This window comes from Aythya ferina (genome assembly GCF_964211825.1).
Source record: "Aythya ferina genome assembly, chromosome: Z".
Taxonomy (NCBI): Eukaryota; Metazoa; Chordata; class Aves; order Anseriformes; family Anatidae; genus Aythya; species Aythya ferina.
The window spans coordinates 60,425,989-60,446,521 of record NC_140299.1 but is presented as its reverse complement, the minus strand read 5'-3'; the positions used below and the strand labels follow the sequence as shown (position 1 = coordinate 60,446,521).

General features: G+C 35.5%; 1 protein-coding gene across 1 annotated transcript in view; it reads right to left on the bottom strand.

Annotated features, from left to right (window-relative positions):
- Positions 1-20,533, bottom strand: part of MAN2A1 (mannosidase alpha class 2A member 1) — a 131,158-nt gene that overhangs the window by 23,447 nt on the left and 87,178 nt on the right. The window contains exons 16-19 of the mRNA XM_084503520.1: positions 15,855-15,969; positions 11,669-11,802; positions 10,407-10,548; positions 4,428-4,561 (exon numbers count right to left, since the gene is read on the bottom strand). Of these exons, the coding sequence (XP_084359646.1) occupies positions 4,428-4,561; positions 10,407-10,548; positions 11,669-11,802; positions 15,855-15,969 (525 nt within the window). The remainder of the gene's footprint in view (positions 1-4,427; positions 4,562-10,406; positions 10,549-11,668; positions 11,803-15,854; positions 15,970-20,533) is intronic.

Here is a 20,533-nt window from a genome sequence, read left to right as displayed (position 1 = left end):
TAGAGATAATCATCATTTAAGTTTAGTATTTTAAGAAAGGCTGTCAAGAACTAGCACACAGCTGAATATCTCTTCAAACAAAGCACTATATGTATGTATACTAATAAAATCAATAACAATAAAAACACCAAACAGCTAAATTTACAAGGCAAGGCTCTAGAAGAGGATGCATTGTGTTCTGGTATGAAAGAGATGCACAGAAAATGTTATTTGTTTCTTCCATGATCATCACAAAAGCCTCAAATTTTGAAGTCTTTGTTTATATTTGACAAGTTCAATACAATAGTCATTATTAAAATTGACACAGAAATATCATAGAATTGCTTGGGATTGAGAGAACCTTAAAAAACCTCTAGTTCCAACGCTCCTGCCATTGACAGGGATACCACCCACTGGATCAGGTTGCACAGGGCCCCATTCCACATGACCTTGAACATCTCCAGGGATGTGCAGTTATCTACAGTTGTCAAACATGAGCTTGGAAACACTTCTAAATGGAAGTAGAGTTCCCGCTTTTTTTGAAATATCAAGTCAGTTACATTTGTTATGGGTATGGTAATGCATAGCAATGCATAGTAAAGTGTATACCTAGTACACAAAATACACATATGCATTATAAATATGCACTCCATGTAAGAGGCAAGTACAACTCAATAATCAGACAAATGGCTATATCATAAAGCATGTATTTTCAGAGAAATTGATTATCTGACTGCCACATATTTGTGATTTTATTAACTGCCTGTATCACTGTTTCTCTAAACAGCCTCCCCCAAATCATAGCAGCTATGTGAGCTATTGAATCCTGGCTCTTTGCTTGGGACTGGACTATAAATCTGGTCATATAAATCGAGCAAATCAAGGCAAGATATGAAACAAAAGTCTGAGGAAGAATGCGTGTGCCTGAAATGGCATTGTTTTCTCCAGCTATGTCATTGATGAAATAAAGATATTACTTCTTCCTATAAATTATGTGTACTTCATTTTCCTATATGAATATAACATACTGAGGTATGGAATTAAAAAATGTACCAATGCTTATTTTTACTTAAGTTTACAACAAATGTAAAAGAAAGAATCTGTATGTTCAAAAACAAAGATGCATTTAGTTTTTTTGACAAACAGGTAGAGATAATTGTGCTCAGTGTCATTTTCGTCTACATAATAATCCCTTGAATTTATACCTAAAATGTTTTTAATTCTTGCTAAATGATCTGACGAAAAATAAATGAATATTAGGAGAGAAGTCAAAAAGATATACAGAGCCAATCAATACTTGCAGGGAGAAAACGAACTTAAGCAGAATTAGTTACATTTAGTAGGAGAACAAAAAGTATCTAGAGATGTATCAAACAGTAGTAACATCAACAGAAGTCTAAGAGACAAAGTTGTCAATAAATCAGGTGAGTGTAACCTAAAGCAAAGTGGTATCTGCACAGCTCTTGTCTATGTACATAACTTACTTAATGAGCAATACTGTCAGTGAATACACCTTTTGTAGTACCCAAATTTGGGGTGGGAGGTTAGGGTGTGTGTTGTGGAATCAGTTATATTAACCTGAAGCTGTTTGTACAGAGCGTGAATACTTACTACTGGTGACATAAGCTAAAATTCAACAGCCAAAACGCAGGAATTACTACGATTAGAGACTTCATGGAATACAGGTTACTTGAATGTGACAGTAATTGTTAAGAACTCTGCCTACCCAACTGGACAGGTCAAGTTTACACTTCAGCACATTCACCATGGCTTGTCTCTGCCATTAAAACACACTGTTCAGGGTTGGGGGTGAGAAAGGAAAAAAATATTTTGGAGATGCAAAGGAAAAGAAACTTTTGGCTTATTTTGCCATAACTTAAAGTGATGCAAATTTATTTTAGTTAATTGTAAATAAGTGTATATCCTACACTTCATACACACTCCTCCTAAGGAAAAGTTTCCTAAAGAACAGAAAAACTACTCATCAGAACTGTTTTTGAGAAGACACAGAATCCACTTTGGGAAATGCTTGTACTGGCAAAGATAACAAGCGATCAAAACTCTCTTCTTCCTTTCACTGTTCCTTAAGTAAGTAAAAAAAAATAGGTCTTGACAACAAAATTAAGGTCAGTGTATGAGTCACACATTGCTGTCCATCACATAAATAACCTGCATACAATTTCTCTGTAATTTTTTCTGACAGGACTATTATTAAGCTATTATAACAACTACCTTCTAAGTAGCCATGCACTAAAAATGCATTTGTATATTTCACAAAACGGAGAGAAAGGGAAGTACTATTCCTTCCTTGTGTTAACAAATCTGAAAGTTACAAGAATCAGAAAATATTACATATCTTTAGAAAAATTTCAACAAACAAAAAGCTAAAACACTCTAAAGGGGAATTCCAGATGTAACACCAGAAAGATATTGCATATTTCCTTAAAACAAACAAAAACCCAACAAAATCCACGTGCTTAAGAGTTTGGCTCCTGTGGGTAGTGCACGCTGCATCAGTTGAAACAATAGCACCTCTCTGACTGATTTTAAAAAGAAAAGAGAAATACTTTGTTACCTCATGGAGGTGTCTGATTGGTATTCCAGGCAAACTGGTAAATATATGCAAAAAGCAATGTGCATCTTCCACTAACCAGGTAGCCCTAAACAGAGTTGCTTACTCTGCCTGTCTTTCAGTAGAGGTACCTTCAAACTGCTTTCCACAGGCACATTTTGGTCTAAAGCAGCTGTGCAAGTAAACTTTTGGTCAACCACACTTAACCACCCACTGCATTAGTTTGCAGAGGAGTCGGAGTGTGCACGGGGTAGTTTTCTTCTGTAGGAAAGTAACAAAAATTCCCCGGAGGTCTATGGAAATTACGCTCTAACCTTTGAATCAGATTACAATTGAATCTGACTTGAATTTGTTAACACTGACTAGTTCTTTGGATAGTTTTGAAGTCTACGCTGATACAGAAATAGATCTGTTTTGAGCAGGGACTGGATAAGATGACTTCTAGAAGTATCTATTGAAGTATTTTATGATTCTATGGTGTAGATGCATGTGCCACAGCACTGACTGATTTGATCTGCTCCTGTTGTTCCGTATTATCTGCTATGTATACATAGCTTTCCATGTCCGATGACTCTAATTTAGCAGCTTCACATTTTAATCTAATACAATACAAACTACCTTGTGTACAAAAAAAAAAAAAAAAAAAAAAAAAGTTTATTGTGGCAGTACAGATCTCCCTGTAGGTCTCTTTTTGCTAAGGTAGATTAACCTGTGCAACACTCATTGCTGTCAGAACTAGAATGCTTTCAGGACTTTAGTTAGCTCCTTTCTGGTTCAGCTATTTCCACACCACACTGATAACAGCCATTAATGTGCTGCCTGTGTTATAGAGGATGAGGAACTAGAAAATCATAATGACATGTACAACCTGAAAAAATCTGTCAATCATTAAGTAGTGGAAATTAGCTTTAAGCTTGATATTATCCTCTCACAGTGCTTAATGATATCCATTATAAAACAGAATTAATTCCAATTTATCTGCATATTCATTAGCAGCTTAGTATACAACTGCTCATCTTTAGCCATGTTGTGATTTTAAAATCTGCTTGGTGCTGTCATCACGATTCTACTGTCTCAGTATGAAGAAGTATTTCTCATTTTGTCCTTTTCAAATGATAGGAAAAAAAATTAAAGAGAAAAATGCAAAGAACAGAGAAAAAAACTGACAAGTAACTGAAAAGATTTATATATAAAAGGGTGAAACAGGATGAGCTATGCAAGAAAAAAAAAACAAGATAGCCTCTAGTTTCACAAAATCATAATGAAATAAGGTTTAATGTTTGGCATCTACATATTTCTGCTTAATTCTTATTTCCTAAGAAAAAAAAAAAAAAAAGCTAAGCTTGGTCTTCTTGTTCCACCTATTCATCCCAAATTATTTTTCACCTTTTTTCCCCACTTCCAATAAACTCTGATATGAACCATAACTCTCACTAATTAGGAATCTCTTATAAGCTTCCTAGAAAAAAATAAAAAAGCCAATACTTACTTAAAGAAGAGACTTTCACAATAGTACTTCAGTGATGTGCTGAAGTGTGAACTCGAGTTACCTGTTTTACTTGGCTTCCTAGTTATGCAATCAATAAACATATAATCTCCAAAACCTACCAAACACATACCGGTTCTTACCCAGGTGACAAAAATGGGAAGTAGATGCATGAGAAGGGAAACGATGCAGGCATTTGTGTGAGGAATAATGAAAGATGCAATCCTTATGTTGAGAATGTACAAGCAATTTCACATAACTCTTTAGGAAGCTATGTTTTCTTAATTACACTGCTTGTGGAATAACTTCTTTACTAAGTTCACTGCTTCTAAAACAGAAATAAACATTCATGTCTTAACTAGCCAGAAAAATCCAGACAATGATTCTTACCACATCTGTTCCATGTCTTCTTTCCAGCAGAAGTCGGAAGACATTAGCTGTAATCTTGTTATCTTGGACACCTTGTCCAAGGCCACGGTTGTCATCCTGCATAAGTCGACGATCCATGATTACTTCCAACTGACCTGAAAAAGTAATATAAGAGTTGTACTTGTAATAGGAATATGTTAGATTTCTATTAAATGTAAGAAAAAAAAATCAAAAATATAAAGCTGTAAAAATTCAATTTTTTCTCTTGAATACAAAAGACTAATAATGAAACAATATTGTTAGGACTGATTTTGACAACAGTTAATGCTTTTGGATGTTTATAACCTTCCAAAATTTTAGCATACCTTTCAGAAGAAGGTCCTGTGAATTTTTAACATAGAAGTCTACATTGAAATTTAGTATAAGTTACTACTGTTAACTATTTCTTGTAACAAGTATGCTTGGAGCATCAAACTTCAAGAGAAGAATCACCCCAGGTAGCTGCGGCTGTATGGGGAGAACTTCGATAAAGTAACCATCCTCATCTAAGAAAAATGTGAATGAAAGATTGCAAACCCCAAATACATTACAAATATATTTCTTCCTTTTTTTTTTTTTTCTTGTTTATCTTAAAGTTGGAGGCAGAGGAAAAAACAAGTAGGTAAAATTAATAATAAATACTGATAATCACTCCTTCTTGGATTTTTTTCTTTCCCACTTGTGGGAGAAGAAAAATACTTTGTACCAGATGAAAATCGAGTATGAATTTCTGAGCTTATTCCAAACTGTAGCACTGCCATTCAGAATAGCTCAATTATCATGATGTTAAATCATAAATAGCCTTATGGAAGATGAAGTTCACATCTTTTCAAGTTTATAACTCCAAAGGGAAACCAGCCCAGGGCATGTAATTAAGGCTGTTATGGTGTTTGCACATTGAATCTTCAAACAAATATACTTGTTTCCTAAATAAAACGGCAAGACTGACACTTGTTTCCTAAACAAGAATTGCACAATTCCATCTACAATAAAAGGCTGTTTAGCAAGGCAGTCTCCTTTATACTTCTCCAATATTCTTCAAATACTTATCCAATTTTTCTAAATATTTGTTCTTACTTTTCTTGAGGAAAAGTAACAGAAAACAAAACAACAAAGAAACAAACAAAACAGACTTTGTGTACCCAAGTCAGATTTCGGGTGGAAATGAGTAACAAAAATCCCCATTTTGTACTATGCAATAAGGCTAGGATCGTTCGTCAAATTGATGGATTTTGTGGAACACAGTATGAACACAGACTGAAAGACAAATATAGTAAATCTCTGAAAAAAAAACCTAGATCCACAGTCAGAAGGACAAATCTATGATAAACTTTTTCTGAAACTACCTAAATACATTTTCAACATTCTTAAAGAAGCTAGAATGATTGATGGGTGACAAAAGAAAGCTTAAGGTGATTGTGAACAGAAAAAAAAAAAAAAAAAAAAAAAAAATGATCACTGCTATTGAAGTTGGATAAAAAAAAAATAAATTCCAAATTGGTTCAAAGGATAAAAAATAGGAAAATTTCTGGCTTAAAATGACAGAAAAGTGTTTTGGTAGGCTTTGGGACCTAAGTGATCACTGCTACCCCAGTAATTATCCACTAGACTGCAGGAAAAGCCACTTCTAAATGACAGTGGTGCATATCATCTATCTGGATGTGGTCTTCCTTATTGCATGTAGGATAAACCACTCAGTAGTCAATTAGAGGAGAACTGAAGGGGACTTCCAAGATGACAGATGTTCAACATCTAACATTTAAAAAAAATTACACATCCCATCCAACAATAGGGAAAAGAGATAGAAAAGTAGGAATAAAGTTCTAGCTTATGTATCTTACAGTCTTTGATCAAGTTTCCTAGGAGCTGATATTGAAGATTGGTGACTATTTAGTGAGAAATCCAACTCCATTCTGCTGGGATCATCTGACAGTATGAATGTTAACTGTTTCATAGTAAGAACCTGACTCTAGTACAAGAACAGAAAGTCAGAAATATTCAGCTGCTCAGATAAAACTTGGATGGTAAGTTATGCCTTGAGAAGTTTCTCAGCGTGCTACTAAAAGCACCTGCTTAAACTGCAATTTTGATTTTTTCTTCCAGAACCCAATCAAGATCTTGAAGAACCTTCAAAGTAAGTTTCATGAAACATTGGACATGGCCTCACAACTTTAAGTTTCATTTTGGTTCTTTATTAAGTAGTCCCACATATACTCAGGAGAAATTTGGGAATCAAAGTTCTTTTATAAAACGTTACCTCATGAAAACAGATGAGATTAATGCGTTCACCCCCTTTTCTAATGACTACAGAGTAAATTTTTCATGTTGCTAACTTGAGTAGTATACTAGTTTGCTAAAAATTGTCAATGGTCAATGCCATTAACAGGTATGGAAGATACAACTTGCACTGTATAATATAAATTTTTGTATTGATATAAATGGAGAAGAGGGAAAAAATCCTCAACTGGCTTGAAACCAATGCTCACAAAAAGCCAGTTTTCCCCTGACACTTATCTGAACTGCTATACAGCACTACCCTTAACTTTTCTGACTTGAAGGAAGAGTAGGTCTCTTTGTGGACTTGCATGCTGCACATCTTTCTATGACACAGAGACTAAAGAACAAATACAGACACTATTACAAAGCAAATGAGCCTCTGAAGACTTGTTTAGTCTCCACTACCTATTTAATTAATGCCTGTATATGTTAAGTGCTGCCAAGTACATTCACAGGATCAGGCCAAAGGGATTTTTTTTCTAGCAACAGAGGAATCAGAAAATGTGTTTTGGATCTTGTATCAGGTGGTCTTAAAACAAAAGATAGATATTTTCCATTATGGACTTTTTAAAGCATCAGCATATAGGCCCGTGTTAACTAGAATGGTAAGTCAAACAGTCTCTCCATTGCTCGAAGTAAGGGAAAAAAAAAAGGCACACTGAATAATGTGCCTTTTGGACTGGATGTGCCCCTTACCTCTACAATGACTGCAAACAAGTTATTTCCTGAAACACACAAGACAACACAGACACCCTGACTAAAATAAGGAATCGTTTAATATAGCCAATCAACAGCTTCCTGCGTAAGTATAACTAAGGGGTGACAAAATGCAGCAAATTTATTTTTTTTTTACATTCCCTTTCCTGCTTTTCCACAGATTTTTGACACACTGTACTTGGAGAAAAGCATCATCGCACAGCATCAAGGGATCATACACACTACTTTCTTTGAAAGAAGTCAAGCCACACTGAAAAAGTACATTGCCTGAGGGTATTTAAGCATATCATAGCTGCTTTGTGACAGAGGGTATCCAAGAGGCACACTTGTTCTAGCATACATGCAGATTAACTGACCCAAACATAGGACAGATTTCCAAGGCAATTCTGTATATCAACAGTAGTGATCAAACACTATACTAGTGAATATTGTTCAATTTTTTTTCCCCTTAAGTAGCTGTGTCAATAATTGAAATTTTTGAAACAACCTAGAACTGTCTCACTGAAAAAGACAGCAATGCATAGGATAAAACTTGATATTAAAAGGTTAAGTAAGTAATTCCCCAGTTAAAGTTACCAAAGCTATTTCCTTCAGTTATTTTAGCTGAGGTCATGCATTAGCTATGTGCCATTAAAAAATCCTGTTTCTTAAATAAACAAAACTTTTTAAACAACAGTGTAGTCTCTTATGTTGACAATACAAATGCTCTAAAAAGTACCCGTGGTCTTTTTATTTGTCTTGTGTCACAAGTCACAACACCTGAAATTAGAACACAACAGTATCTAAAAATCTTCTGCTTTTCTTGGGGTTTACTCATTAGGTAGAAGATTTGTGAGTGGAAAGAAAAACACCTGCATGTACTGCATGTATTGCTATCACAATGAGGGTCAACAATGTGCTGAAGAATGGCAAAGGATATTCTCACTTGAGTGATTAGATATAAATTAAATCATCTCACTAGCTCTACCAATATCTGAAGTCTTCTGGTAGGCTCTAGTACCATAAATAAATAAAAATGTAAGACTGCTGTGATGAGTTTATCATTTGCAGATGGGATTTTTACACCATTTTGAGTCTCAGGCAAGGAAGACACCTCAGAAGCCTTAGAACATTCATAACCTTTAGCCAAATAAATTTCCTTTCTCCTTCTATCGTTCACGAGCAGGCAGATCTTATCACTGATGAGGACTAGAATCTTTATAATGATCATCAGTATTATGCCAAGGTCAAACAGAAGGTTCCTGAAGGAGAAATGGCTGTAACTCACAAGACAGGTATGTGTAAACCTAAATCACACTGGGGAAACAACTATGAAGTAAGATTAGCATTACGAAAAACAAGTGTACCTCTCAAACCATCTTGTTCTAATACCAGGAAATACCAACGTATAAAAACTCTTTGCCCTAAAGTGAGTAAGACTTGACAATATTGCTGTCATTCTAGGACAATATTTATGTCTTGTCAGAATAGATACTAAGATGACAGTTCCTAAAAAGAAGTAAGCTTTGGCATAGTTTCTGGTTGGCTGTTGTTTATCTATTTATTTATAAGCATTCATTCAGTAGTTTTTCAAAACTATGTAAACTTAAACTTACAAGATATCACACCTAGTAGTTATACATCTAAAATTTTATGCCTTATGTTGTCCACTACTTTCCATCTTTCTATCTTATACTTTCTTGTTCTGGTAATGGTATAGACGGTGAACAACTGAACTGCGCTTCCATCCCTCAAAACCATTTGTCATAGGTTTCTCTGTGGTGAGCAACAAGACTGAGTTCCTTATGAAATTCTTAATGTGAATTGATTTTTCTTGTCAACATATTCATCAACTCTTTCATAGAACTCCATTAAATTTGTGAATTATGATTTTGCTTTAAAAGAACTATGTTGATTTTTTACCGCAGTAATTTTTATTCTTTATTTCACTCATTCTAGGCTTTCAAAAAGCAACTATTGTTTTCCTCGTTAGGAATGTTAGGCTATGTCACCTGCACCTTAAACTCTCCACCTTGTAACAAACAAACCAAAAGACACAATCAAAACCAGAGGAGTACGAAAGAGTACAAACTAATGAATGATGCTGTTCCATCCTTGAGTCCCATCAGAATTCTTGGGTGAAAAATATCTGGTTCTGACCAGTAATAGTTCATTTCATCTCTGTCCTGGTTTTGGCTGGAATATAGCTAATTTTCTTCCTAGTAGCTGGTATGGTGCCATGTTTTGGATAAAGGATGAGAATAATTTTCTCATGTTATAATGTTCTGATCACACACCTATGTTTTAGTTGTCGCAGAGCAGTGCTTACACAGAGCCAAGGACTTTTCAGCTTCTTGTGCTGCCCTGCCAGGGAGGTAGCTCAGGGTGCACGAGGAGCTGGGAGGGGACACAGCCAGGACAGCTGGCCCAGGCTGGCCGAGGGACACAACGTTATGCTGAACGATTAATATGGGGTGGTTGACTGGGGTGGGGATGGGGCATTGTTCGGGTACAGGCTAGGTATCAGCCAGCAAGTGGAGAGCAATTGCATTGTGCATCACTTGCTTTGTATATTCTTTTATCATTATTATTATTTCCTTTTCCCATCCCATTAAACTGTCTTTATCTCAACTCACAAATTTTTATTTTTTTTTTCCCCCCAGTTCTCCCCCGCATAGCACTGTGGGTGGGTAGGGGCATGAGCAAACACTCTGTGGTGCTTAGCTGCCTGCCAGGTTAAACCAAAACAGTCTTTTTCATAATCTCCTTCCTCTGACTCATTTTTGAGACAGGTCTTCCAATTTAGATGACAATCTCACGTAGGAAAAGCCTTCAGCTCTTCCTCTATGGACGTATCTTAGAACTGGTCAAAGCTAGAGAAACTTATTTGCTTTCTTCAAAGACTGGTATGTATGATAATCTCCAAATGAACTATTTCGGATAATCATGAAACACAGACGGTTATAATATCCAACACCTTATACTTACCATTTTTCAAGCTTGCAACACCTAGAGACTGAGCTGAATGAAGTGTCAAACGAACACCAACATCTTGGATATAAGCCATTGTAGTCATAGGATAGACATTTGCTTGAAGAGGCAATTTGCTCATCGTCAGTCTGGGCTGGATCTGGAGTATGAACACAGACTTCAATAAAATACTTTATTTTTAATGCATTTAAATTTCAAAGACCTTTTCAGACATTAATCCCATGTGCTTTGAAAGCAATGATTGACAACTAGCACCAAAGTATTCATTCAACTGTATTATTTAGCTTTTTAGAGATTTGTGGCTAAAACTACCACTTTGGAAATGATAACTTCAATGTACTTTTAGATCAAAGAATATTCTTTAAAAACTGAAAGATTCATCAAGGGAACCTGTGCACAGGAAAAAAAAAAAAAAGAATATTAACAGTTATAGAATAAGAGAATTTTTTTTTCTCCTCTAGAGAGCCAGCAGTGAATAGATTCAAGGTAGCAGAAAAGGAATTGCTTTATAATGGGAACTTATTTAAGTGCTAGTGAAATTCTTCAATGGTACATGAGGAATGAATAGTAGTATTAAAATTATTTTCACATTTAAATTTTCACTTTGGTGTCTCCAGCAAAATGCAGTACTACACACCAACTGGCAAAACAGCAGTCTCTTACTCAGCAGGTGCTTTTCAGTGTATTCACAATACCTATTTTTAACAAGGAAGCAAGGCTAGGAAAAGAAAATATGCTTTCTACTGTCTGTGCTGAAAAGTCGAAGTTATAAAAATAGTCATGCTATTTCATCAGATACATTCCCAATAGATTAAGTTATTACACTGCAAAAGTACTTTATTTTCTTACTTCCATGACAGGACTAAGTTGTTTGGTATGTCTGAGTTACTGGGCAGTACATATTTGTCTTGAATTTGACTACCCAAAGGACTCAAATTAAATAAATGAAGGTGAAAAGACATGCAGGTATACAGACAACTGCAAAATGGCATACCATATCTTGCTGTATTACAATTCTTTTCTTAAAAAGCATATACGAATATTTAACAAATTTTGTAATTTCCTTGAAAGAAAATAATTGCTACTTCACTTGATCTAAATCAAAGCTTTTACTTGGGAGAAACTTTTTACTTTTAAAAGCCCTTTTCTGTTTAAATGAGTAATGGACTTTAACGTAAGAGTTTGATTAATATGACTCATTCTTTAAAATTAGTCAAAACTGATACCCTAGCCTTTTATAATTAGGAGAGAATAATTACCTGATATCCATTAAGATCAGTATAGAATCTATTTTGACTGTTTATGTCAGATGAAATTCTCATAGCAAGCTCACGATTATATTCTCCTCTGATATCCACAATATTGGAAACTTCAATAGACTGGCCTTCCAAACCTGCATGAAAAAGATGCTTTAAAAATATCTCAATTTTTAAAAGCTATTGTCACATATGTAAGACTTCCTGTGCTCCCAGAACACAGTCATCTAGTTTTCCTTTTTATATTTAAACAGATACTTGAAGCCAGTTCAGTTATATACTATATCATATAGAAATGTTTCCAATTCAGTACTCATTAAAAAGTCAATGTGAAACCTTCACTGAAGTAGAACAGAAACAGAAATCTGATGATGAGAATATTCATGATAAAAACCAGTAGGAAATACAGAACTTTTAAGTGCAATAGCTAATACAATGGAACGAGATTTGTTCACAGCCTCTTCACAACAACTGTTCTACAAGGCAGCAAGTTGGTTGTTTAACTAAAACAGAAATCTTCCATAAGGACAATGAAATACAAAACTGCACACTGATATGACCACAACTGGGATGTAAGTCTTCATTAGCTGTCAACAGATGCCCATTTTATCAAAGGAAGAATTAAATATCTGACAATGCAGTCAGACGCTCAGTAAGATTTTTCCAGTGCCTCACATTGAAAGTTACATACCCTTTATAATAATCTGACTGTTTTAAACAGTTCAGGAGAGAGTTTGGACTGGAATCATACTATCATTCAGTATGACCACCTCTACCCTTTCTGTAGTCTAATGGGAGTAGCAGTTGAAAAAGAAATGTGCCAAACAGAACAGAGAAATTAAATTTCTCTTTGTAGTCATGAAAGTATATTGTGCTTGCCTGACAGGTTGTAAACAAAGAATGGTAGAAAGTGAAAAAACGATTAGCTTAGTTCTGTAAAATTAAGTATACTGTATTTAAAACTTTAGCTTCTAAATTCCTCCTTTTTTTCAACAGTTGACTTTATGTCAATTCACCCAGGTGGCATGATCATCACAGTTTGGGCTCCTAACCAGTCAAATCTTACGCAAGAGGGCAAAAGATATTCAAAAATTCCTAGATCCCTAAGCACACAGACACTAGCACAACCTTTTTTATTTCTAAATTCAGATTTTTCCAGTATTATTTGCAGTTTTGTTTGAGAACATGATAGAATGCTCATTAAGAAAGTCCTTACTTTAACAAATTCTTAAAAACCCTGAACCTTTCAAGATCAGAATGCTGAAAGTGTCTACTTTCTTCAATTTTTATGCTATTACTTGATGTGTATAATATAGTAAGGGTTGTGATTTTATCACCTGAATGAGAAAGGTGTCAAAGTCTGTATTTGTTTCCTCATCTTTTTTTTTTTTCTTAAAATCTCCAGCCAGCTGCAACAGTACCAGCAGCTGCTAAAATGCTAATATTCATCAATGGCTATAACACCACAGTGCTAACTGAAAAATATTTGGTTTAGGTAATTCTGTTTTTCCAGACCTAGTCTGTGAAAAGTGGATCTACATGCTCCATTTTTCATGCTTTTAGTCATGGCTTTTCCAACATGAAGTAGGACCATTAAAGCATGAAGATATGGGATATAGTGTTTTGGTTTATAGTTTTAAAATTACTAGAGCAGGAATTACACTCAGCTCTTCCCTATGCATAAGTTGAGCTAATGCACAAATACAGTTATGGAAGATAATGAAACCTAAGAAGCCTCTGATAAAAATATTAACAAAATTATGCTGGTTTCAACAACAGATGCCAATGGAAACAGAAAAAACATTTAAAATCCACTCATTGTTCAGTTACCGAACAAAACTGTCAAGCCAGATGAATCCCTGCTCAAAATCGCCAGAAGTATAAAGGCAGTAGATAAAGCATTTTTTCACCAAAACTGCTGAAGAAGCTGTATGACTCAGAACTCCTGTCAGCTGTTTTAGCAACATGGTCAGGCTTTGCATCCCCTTGAAAGCAGGCAGGTTACAGTAGGAGTATCATGACTTTATTTAATGACGAAATATAACATACAAATGCACGTGTATATTTCTGTCCACTTGCTTTGTTATTGTATAGATCTAGCAAGACTTCAAGACATTTTTTTTCAATAAAGTAATACTATATATGTAGAATTTCTTATAAAGCCCAGGAAACTGACTTCAGCACAACAATGATGTGAGCTTGATCTTTAAACTTTGAAAAATGCCATTTTATAGAAAGAAATGTAAATAAAAACACACAATAAAAGTAAAGAGGAACAGTACAAAACAGTTATATGCTCTTTGTAACAGCTGGAAAGATGGTACAGGACTTACCACAATGTTGGGATAGGCAATGATGTAATTACTGAAAACAGTGTGATGAATTGTAAATGGTAAAGAATATAAGAAAAGTAACTAATGCACTCAAAATAAAATAAAACTTTGTGTGTTAGGAATTGGCTAGCAAGTGATTTTTACTGATAACCCATTTCCTGTGGTCTGTGAAACAGAAGTATAATATTTCTACCAGGCACTTACTGACAACTTAAAGAAAAGGGAGAAAAAAATTACAGAGAAAAAATGTTCCAAAGCAGCCTCACCCAAGACAAGAGAGAGATTTTCATTCAGGCTTTTTCCCTTTCCATTAAACATCCTTCTTATCTAAGTTCCCGCCTTGCTAGGTAATTTAATTTACTGAAACCCACATGGCAAAATAACTTCCTTCATACATATTTGGCAACCCAGTACGTCTAGACTTCAAGGTCATCACCCCCTTGGTTTATTGGTTACATAAAAGTATCTTCAGTGTAAACATTTCAGAATCTTCAGCAACATATTACTATACAACCTCTTTGCTTGTATTCAGTAAGGAATGTGATCTGGAGTTCATTCTGTGATTACTATATCCAAAGAACTGGTAAGGAAACTCTAATAGTTAATGAAATGTTACATGGTGTACCGGTAAACTCTAGCAACTTCAAACTTCAAAGTATGCATTCATATCATAAAAAAAGGAGGCATCTGAATAAATGTACATTCAGAAGACAATATACTACGATCTAAAAACTTTTAAAAAATCAAATGGTTAGTCCTGTGTGACTAAATTAGGTACTATTTGCCATGCTCTTTTTGAAATGTATGAGAAATAGGGAGATTAAGTACATTATAGATCTATTACTCATTTTAGAGGGTGTACAGAAACATAAATATGGTAAATACAATTTTCAAAACTAAATAGACAATGTTGGCATCTACAGTAGAAGTAGTGATAATATGAATACGTTTCAGTTACCTCAATTATTGGAAATATTAAGCAATGCTTCTGTATTTCAGAAACCACCAGCAGAGTAAATAAAAACAGATGAAAAACTAAAAATGCATATTTAAACATATCAAGTCAAATTTCTACAGCAAATTTATACAATTGCACCTTTGCCTTTTACTCTTCTCACTGGCCAATTTCACCATCAAATTTGGAAAGCACCAGAGCTTCCAAAGTTATTTTTCTAGAACTTTCTGGGAAAACAGTAGCTGAACAGAAGAGAAAAATTAAAAGCCTCACTGAAGCAAAAGCAATCAAAACTGATATATAAGCCAACAAGCCACATTTCAGTGCTGGTGCCTCTCAGAGGCAGACAATGCTGTCACGAGCTTTGCTAAGCAGGTGAAGGACATACAGTGGAAGTTCACAGGTCGTTAAAGCACACCTGCAGTTGTGTAATAAAACAATAAAACAGACATAACTATTAACGCTGCTTACAAAACACTTGCCATTCTTTGTGACTTTAGAGAAGATGATGTACTTCCACCATTAAGTCTGAAGCTATGAAGGAAAGTAACATTTTTAAATCATCTCCAAGATACTTTTGCAGAGTTTTTCCTCATTTTCATAATTTGCAGCTAGGTATACCATTCAGAAGGTTCAGTAAAGTTTGTGAACCCCTGTAGGTAATTTATACTATAAAGATTTCCTACTACTGAGTGATCTCCAACAAACCTGTTGAGTATCAGTGTAATAACTGGCTTAAGGCTCAGAAAAGGATCATATTGATTGCACTGGACTCAGTGAAGATCTCAATCTAAATAATTCTCTAACAGGTCAGAAATGCATTTAAACATTGCAAAGACAGGTAGGGTCCAAGACCATAGCAATGAGAATCCAGTGATTCAGACAGCTTCACAATTCTTACCTTGGACATTATAGAGTCGCATGGTATGCGTTACATGGTGGAAAAAACACACAATTTCTGAGAAAATCTTTCCATGAGCAACTCTTACAGTAGGTGGATCTGTGAAAATATAAGGCTACAAAAATAAAATAAGAAGTTAGAACAATTATGTTAAAATTTTGCATTAAAGTTGCGCGTATAAATCAAAGTATTTAATAATTGTTAAATATTATTGTTTTTAATAACTGTTATACTGCACCTACACTGTCTGAAACGTTGGAGGTAAAAACAAACAAACAAAAAAGTAACTCCTAGTCTAAAATTCACCAAGTTTTCTTTAAAGTTTCACTTTTCCTTTAGCTAAAGATAGGATAAACATCATTACACATCTCAGTGGTGTTCTATGAAGATTAATGTATACAAGACCTACAAACAAACATAGTAATGTACTATTACTGCAACTATCTGAATTCAGTTCTATGCTAGCAAAATTGTAATTCCTAACTACCTATCAAACATCACAATTTCATAATGCATGGCAGATTATTTGTCTATTTTGTTAGCTCACAGTTTACTGTATCAGTGGTACAAACTGCATGATGAAAGCTTCAACCGCACTGTTTTAAGGATCAGCTTGCATAACATGAAGGTAGAAGAAAGGGGAAACTCTCTTCATCAAAACCAGCTACAGTTGCCGCAGCTGGGGAGCCCCCTGGAACTCAGGGTAGAGCAGGGAACAGATGAAAAACCTCAAGTGGAAACATGGTTCCTCTCTCAAAGAGGTATCAGAATGTGCATCTAAGTACTCCATGTAGTCACAACTATTCCAAGTCTCAGCTAAGCAAACAATGACATTTTCAAAAACAAAATATTCCAAATTTAACTACATATGCTATACAGTGTATAAAAGGAAAAATGGGTTAAATACTAAGTATACACAAAGCTGAAAAGAAGGAAAATACAATAATTAAAAAACTACTACTACAGGGCAATATCATTAATAAAGACTTCATTAAAAACAAACAAACAAAGACACCTTGAAAAGCACATTATATTCTGAGAAACCTAAACAGAAAGTTCTTAAAGGGTGACCATCCTTCTCCTATATGCACAACTGTCAGAAGGACAGAGTATGTTCTTCCTTCTCAAGCAAGGACACCAAAAATCAAATTTATCTTGAGGAAGACAGGAAATCACAATTACATACACAAAAGACACAACATGTCATAGAAGAACTACAAATATATCATAGACTGGATTGCGTTGGAGGGACGTTAAAGATCATCTTGTTCCAACCCCCCTGCCATGGGCAGGGATACCTCCCACTAGACCACATTGCTCAAAGCCCCATCCAACCTGGACACTTCCAGGGATGGGACATCCACAGCTTCTCTGGGCAGCCTGTTCAAGTGCCTCACCACCCTCAGAGTAAAGAATTTTTTCCAAATATCTAACAATCTACCCTCTTTCAGTTTAAAACCATTACCTCTTGTCCCATCACTACCCTCCCTGACAAAGAGTCCCTCCCCAGCTTTCCTGCAGGCCCCTTTAAGTAACCGTAAGACCACTGTGAGGTCTCCTCAAAGACTTGCCTTCTCCAGGCTAAAAAACCCCAACCCTCTCAGCCTGTCTTCGTAGGAGACGTGCCCCAGCCCTCTGACCACCCTTGTGGCCTCTTAGATTTGTTTCAACAAGTCATGTCCATGTCCTTCCTATGCTGTGGATCCCAGAGCTGAATGCAGTTTTCCATGCAAGATCTCACAAGAGCAGAGTAGGAAGGGAGAATCGCCTCCCTCAACCTGCTGGCCACTCTTCTTTTGGAGCAGCCCAGGATATGGCTAGCTTTCTGGGCTGCAAACGTACGTTGCTGGCTCATGTTCATTTTTTTTTTTTTTTTTAATCAATCTTTCTTCTCAGTGCTGCTCTTAACTGATTCAGGAACTAAGGAATTACAGTTCCTAAGTCCTTATCTATCACATGTAAGTAGAGGAGATAAACTCATTTAACCCGTGACTACTTGCTCCTAAAAGTAGGTGTTTATAGTAGAATACCACAGATGAACTGCATTACTTACAAGAAAGTGGAATAATCAAACCCTTCAAAATCCTCCCTGCAAGTCAGGGCAATATAAAGGTCCACAAGTTGGCAATCAAAGACTGAAACAACAACTAAAGGAACTCTCAGAAAATAACCTGGAGAAACCTGAGGTCTTCAGGCCAAACAAATGCCCTTACCAATTATTGCATAGGAGAACACTTCTTATAACAACAGCAGACTGCCAAGTACGTTTTGTTATCAAAGTAACACTTATGGGCTTATTTCTATTGTTTGAAAGAACATTTCTCACTAGGACCAGTCCATTGCAGCTCTGTGAGCTATTCTGCACCAAACAAGCAAAATGGAGTGCTGCTGCATGAGCAATAAAGGAACAAAAAAGGCTGTGTACTTAGCACGAAGAGCAAATGTTTCCCAAAGTAATTATTTTAAAAGTAAAAAATAATAAATACCTGGAGGAAATCAGTGCAAAAGTTAGTATTAACGTAGCTTGTTAACATAAAACATGATGGTGACATTGATAACTACTATGAGAACGTATTGTTCCAATACCAGCAGAAAGTGGAAATGAGATGCATTTAACATCACTCAGATTCTGAGATTTTGCTACAAATCCTACATTTAATTTTGCAGATGTTGTCAGAAACTAAGGATTTTATTTATTTATTAATCTGAATTTGTGGTTTCACTAGCACATGCAGTGAGAGATATGTATTAAAACCAAGTTTACAAGTATCTCAGTTGGACGTAGTGAAAGGTAAAGATAAAAAAGGAAGGGGAGTTACAAAAACACTTGATGCCATGAGGTTTTAGGGGGGAAACAAGTTTTTTGATACATCAGTGGATATATGATAAATACTGAGTCCACAAAGATTCCTGCTCCTTCCTAATTGTTGGGAAAAAGGGAAAGATGAATAAGTATGGTACTGAGGGCACAAGGAAGTCTTAGAAAAGCGCTAATCTTCTAAAGTGATTTCTTAATAGCTATCTGGAGATACACTGAGTTCAGAACCTGTAAAGAGACAGTGACCAGGTTTGCCACACAGGAAATACTTAAATACTTCAATGAATGAGGCTTTTTAACAGACCTTCTTTATGTACAATTAGTCTAGTACCATCGTAAATAGCCCTAGAGAGATGCACAGAGGCCACTGAACAGATTCCTACTCTGAAAAACAAAGACAATTTTGATGTGAAAGTTTGAGGCGCAGAAATAAGACTGCTGCTGTTCAGACACAAATCACTTTTCTTTCCAAGTGAAGGGAGCAAACAATGACAATGCCATTTGCAAAACTGACTGGATAAATCTCTGGTTTGAATTCAGTGTTTACTCTGCCTTGTCTGGAAAATTGGACTAAATGACTGAGCAATTCTATGATTACTCTATGATTAAATTTGGAATAAAAATATTTAGGTCTCATATCCAGTCTCAAGACTCTACTTCTTAAACAGTTAAAACGAATAGTAGCTATATCATCTGTTTCCCTAAGCATCAGTAGAATTCAATGTACAAGACTCATCAGCCTGCAAGTTTTGTTAAGCCTGGAAGGCTGTATTTTTCAGAAACAGGATAACAGAACTATGGGTCAACAGGTCTAGAAACCATTTTTCAGTACTCATATTCAAAAGAAACATGACAACATGCCCTTGGAATGAAAAATAAATAAATAGTGAGGCAGAAATTTTAAGGGAGATAATTTGGAGCAAAATAGCATTCCATAGCTCCCTAAGATATCTTAAACTACCTGGTACCTACTGTGTGCCGAAGTATTCAAGGGAGAACTGGAGACCTGCCTTCACATACATGTTTACTGGCTTGTGTAGAAGCTGGTATGATTTCCATGGTCAATTAAAGTTTCCATCTGTAGTCAACTAAATACCACCAACAATCTTACTGTGGCCTAGAAACCTCTGGCAGTACAACGCACAGTTTGACTTCCACACCAAAAATATCCAGAGGAAAGTTTTCCAGCACAGACTGAATTGCTCTTGATATACTTGAGATTTAAAACAAGAATTTGAAGTCTTCATGAAAAGTGTCTTCTCAATTGTTTATTACCCTTAATTTGGCAGAGCCTGAGATTATACTAATGTTTTGGGAAAAAATAAAATGCTATGACCTCTCAAGAACTGTTTAAAGGATTACATAGCATAAGAGAGAAAGCAGTCATTTTACATCTCAAAAAAAACAAACAAACAAACAAAAAACACCACTTGGGGCAGACCTCTGAATTCTTGAGGGAAATTCTTGAGGGAAATGTGTAGCACCAAGGAGAGGAGAGAACAGACATTTCAGATGCACCCGATACTGGAGTAATGTGAGCATCCTCCAGGTAGTTGTCCCTGTTATCTTTTCCTGTTATAAGGCATGTAAAAAGATAGAAAGCACTAAAGAACAGGCTTCTGTGCTTGAATGTGGGTCCTCTGTTTTTTGAGATACGAGATCTAAAGGCATATACAGTGAGATTTTCTAAATGGACAGTCTCTCTCCATTTGTGCAGTGGACTATCTGGCTAATAAAAATGCAAAAAGATGACAATCTTTTAGACTTGAAAGCCAAGCAGTTAGATAGCACAAACAAGTAGAAGCACCAGGTAGGCCTGGTAAATATACAAAAGGATCTGTAATGAAAAAAAAAGTTTTTT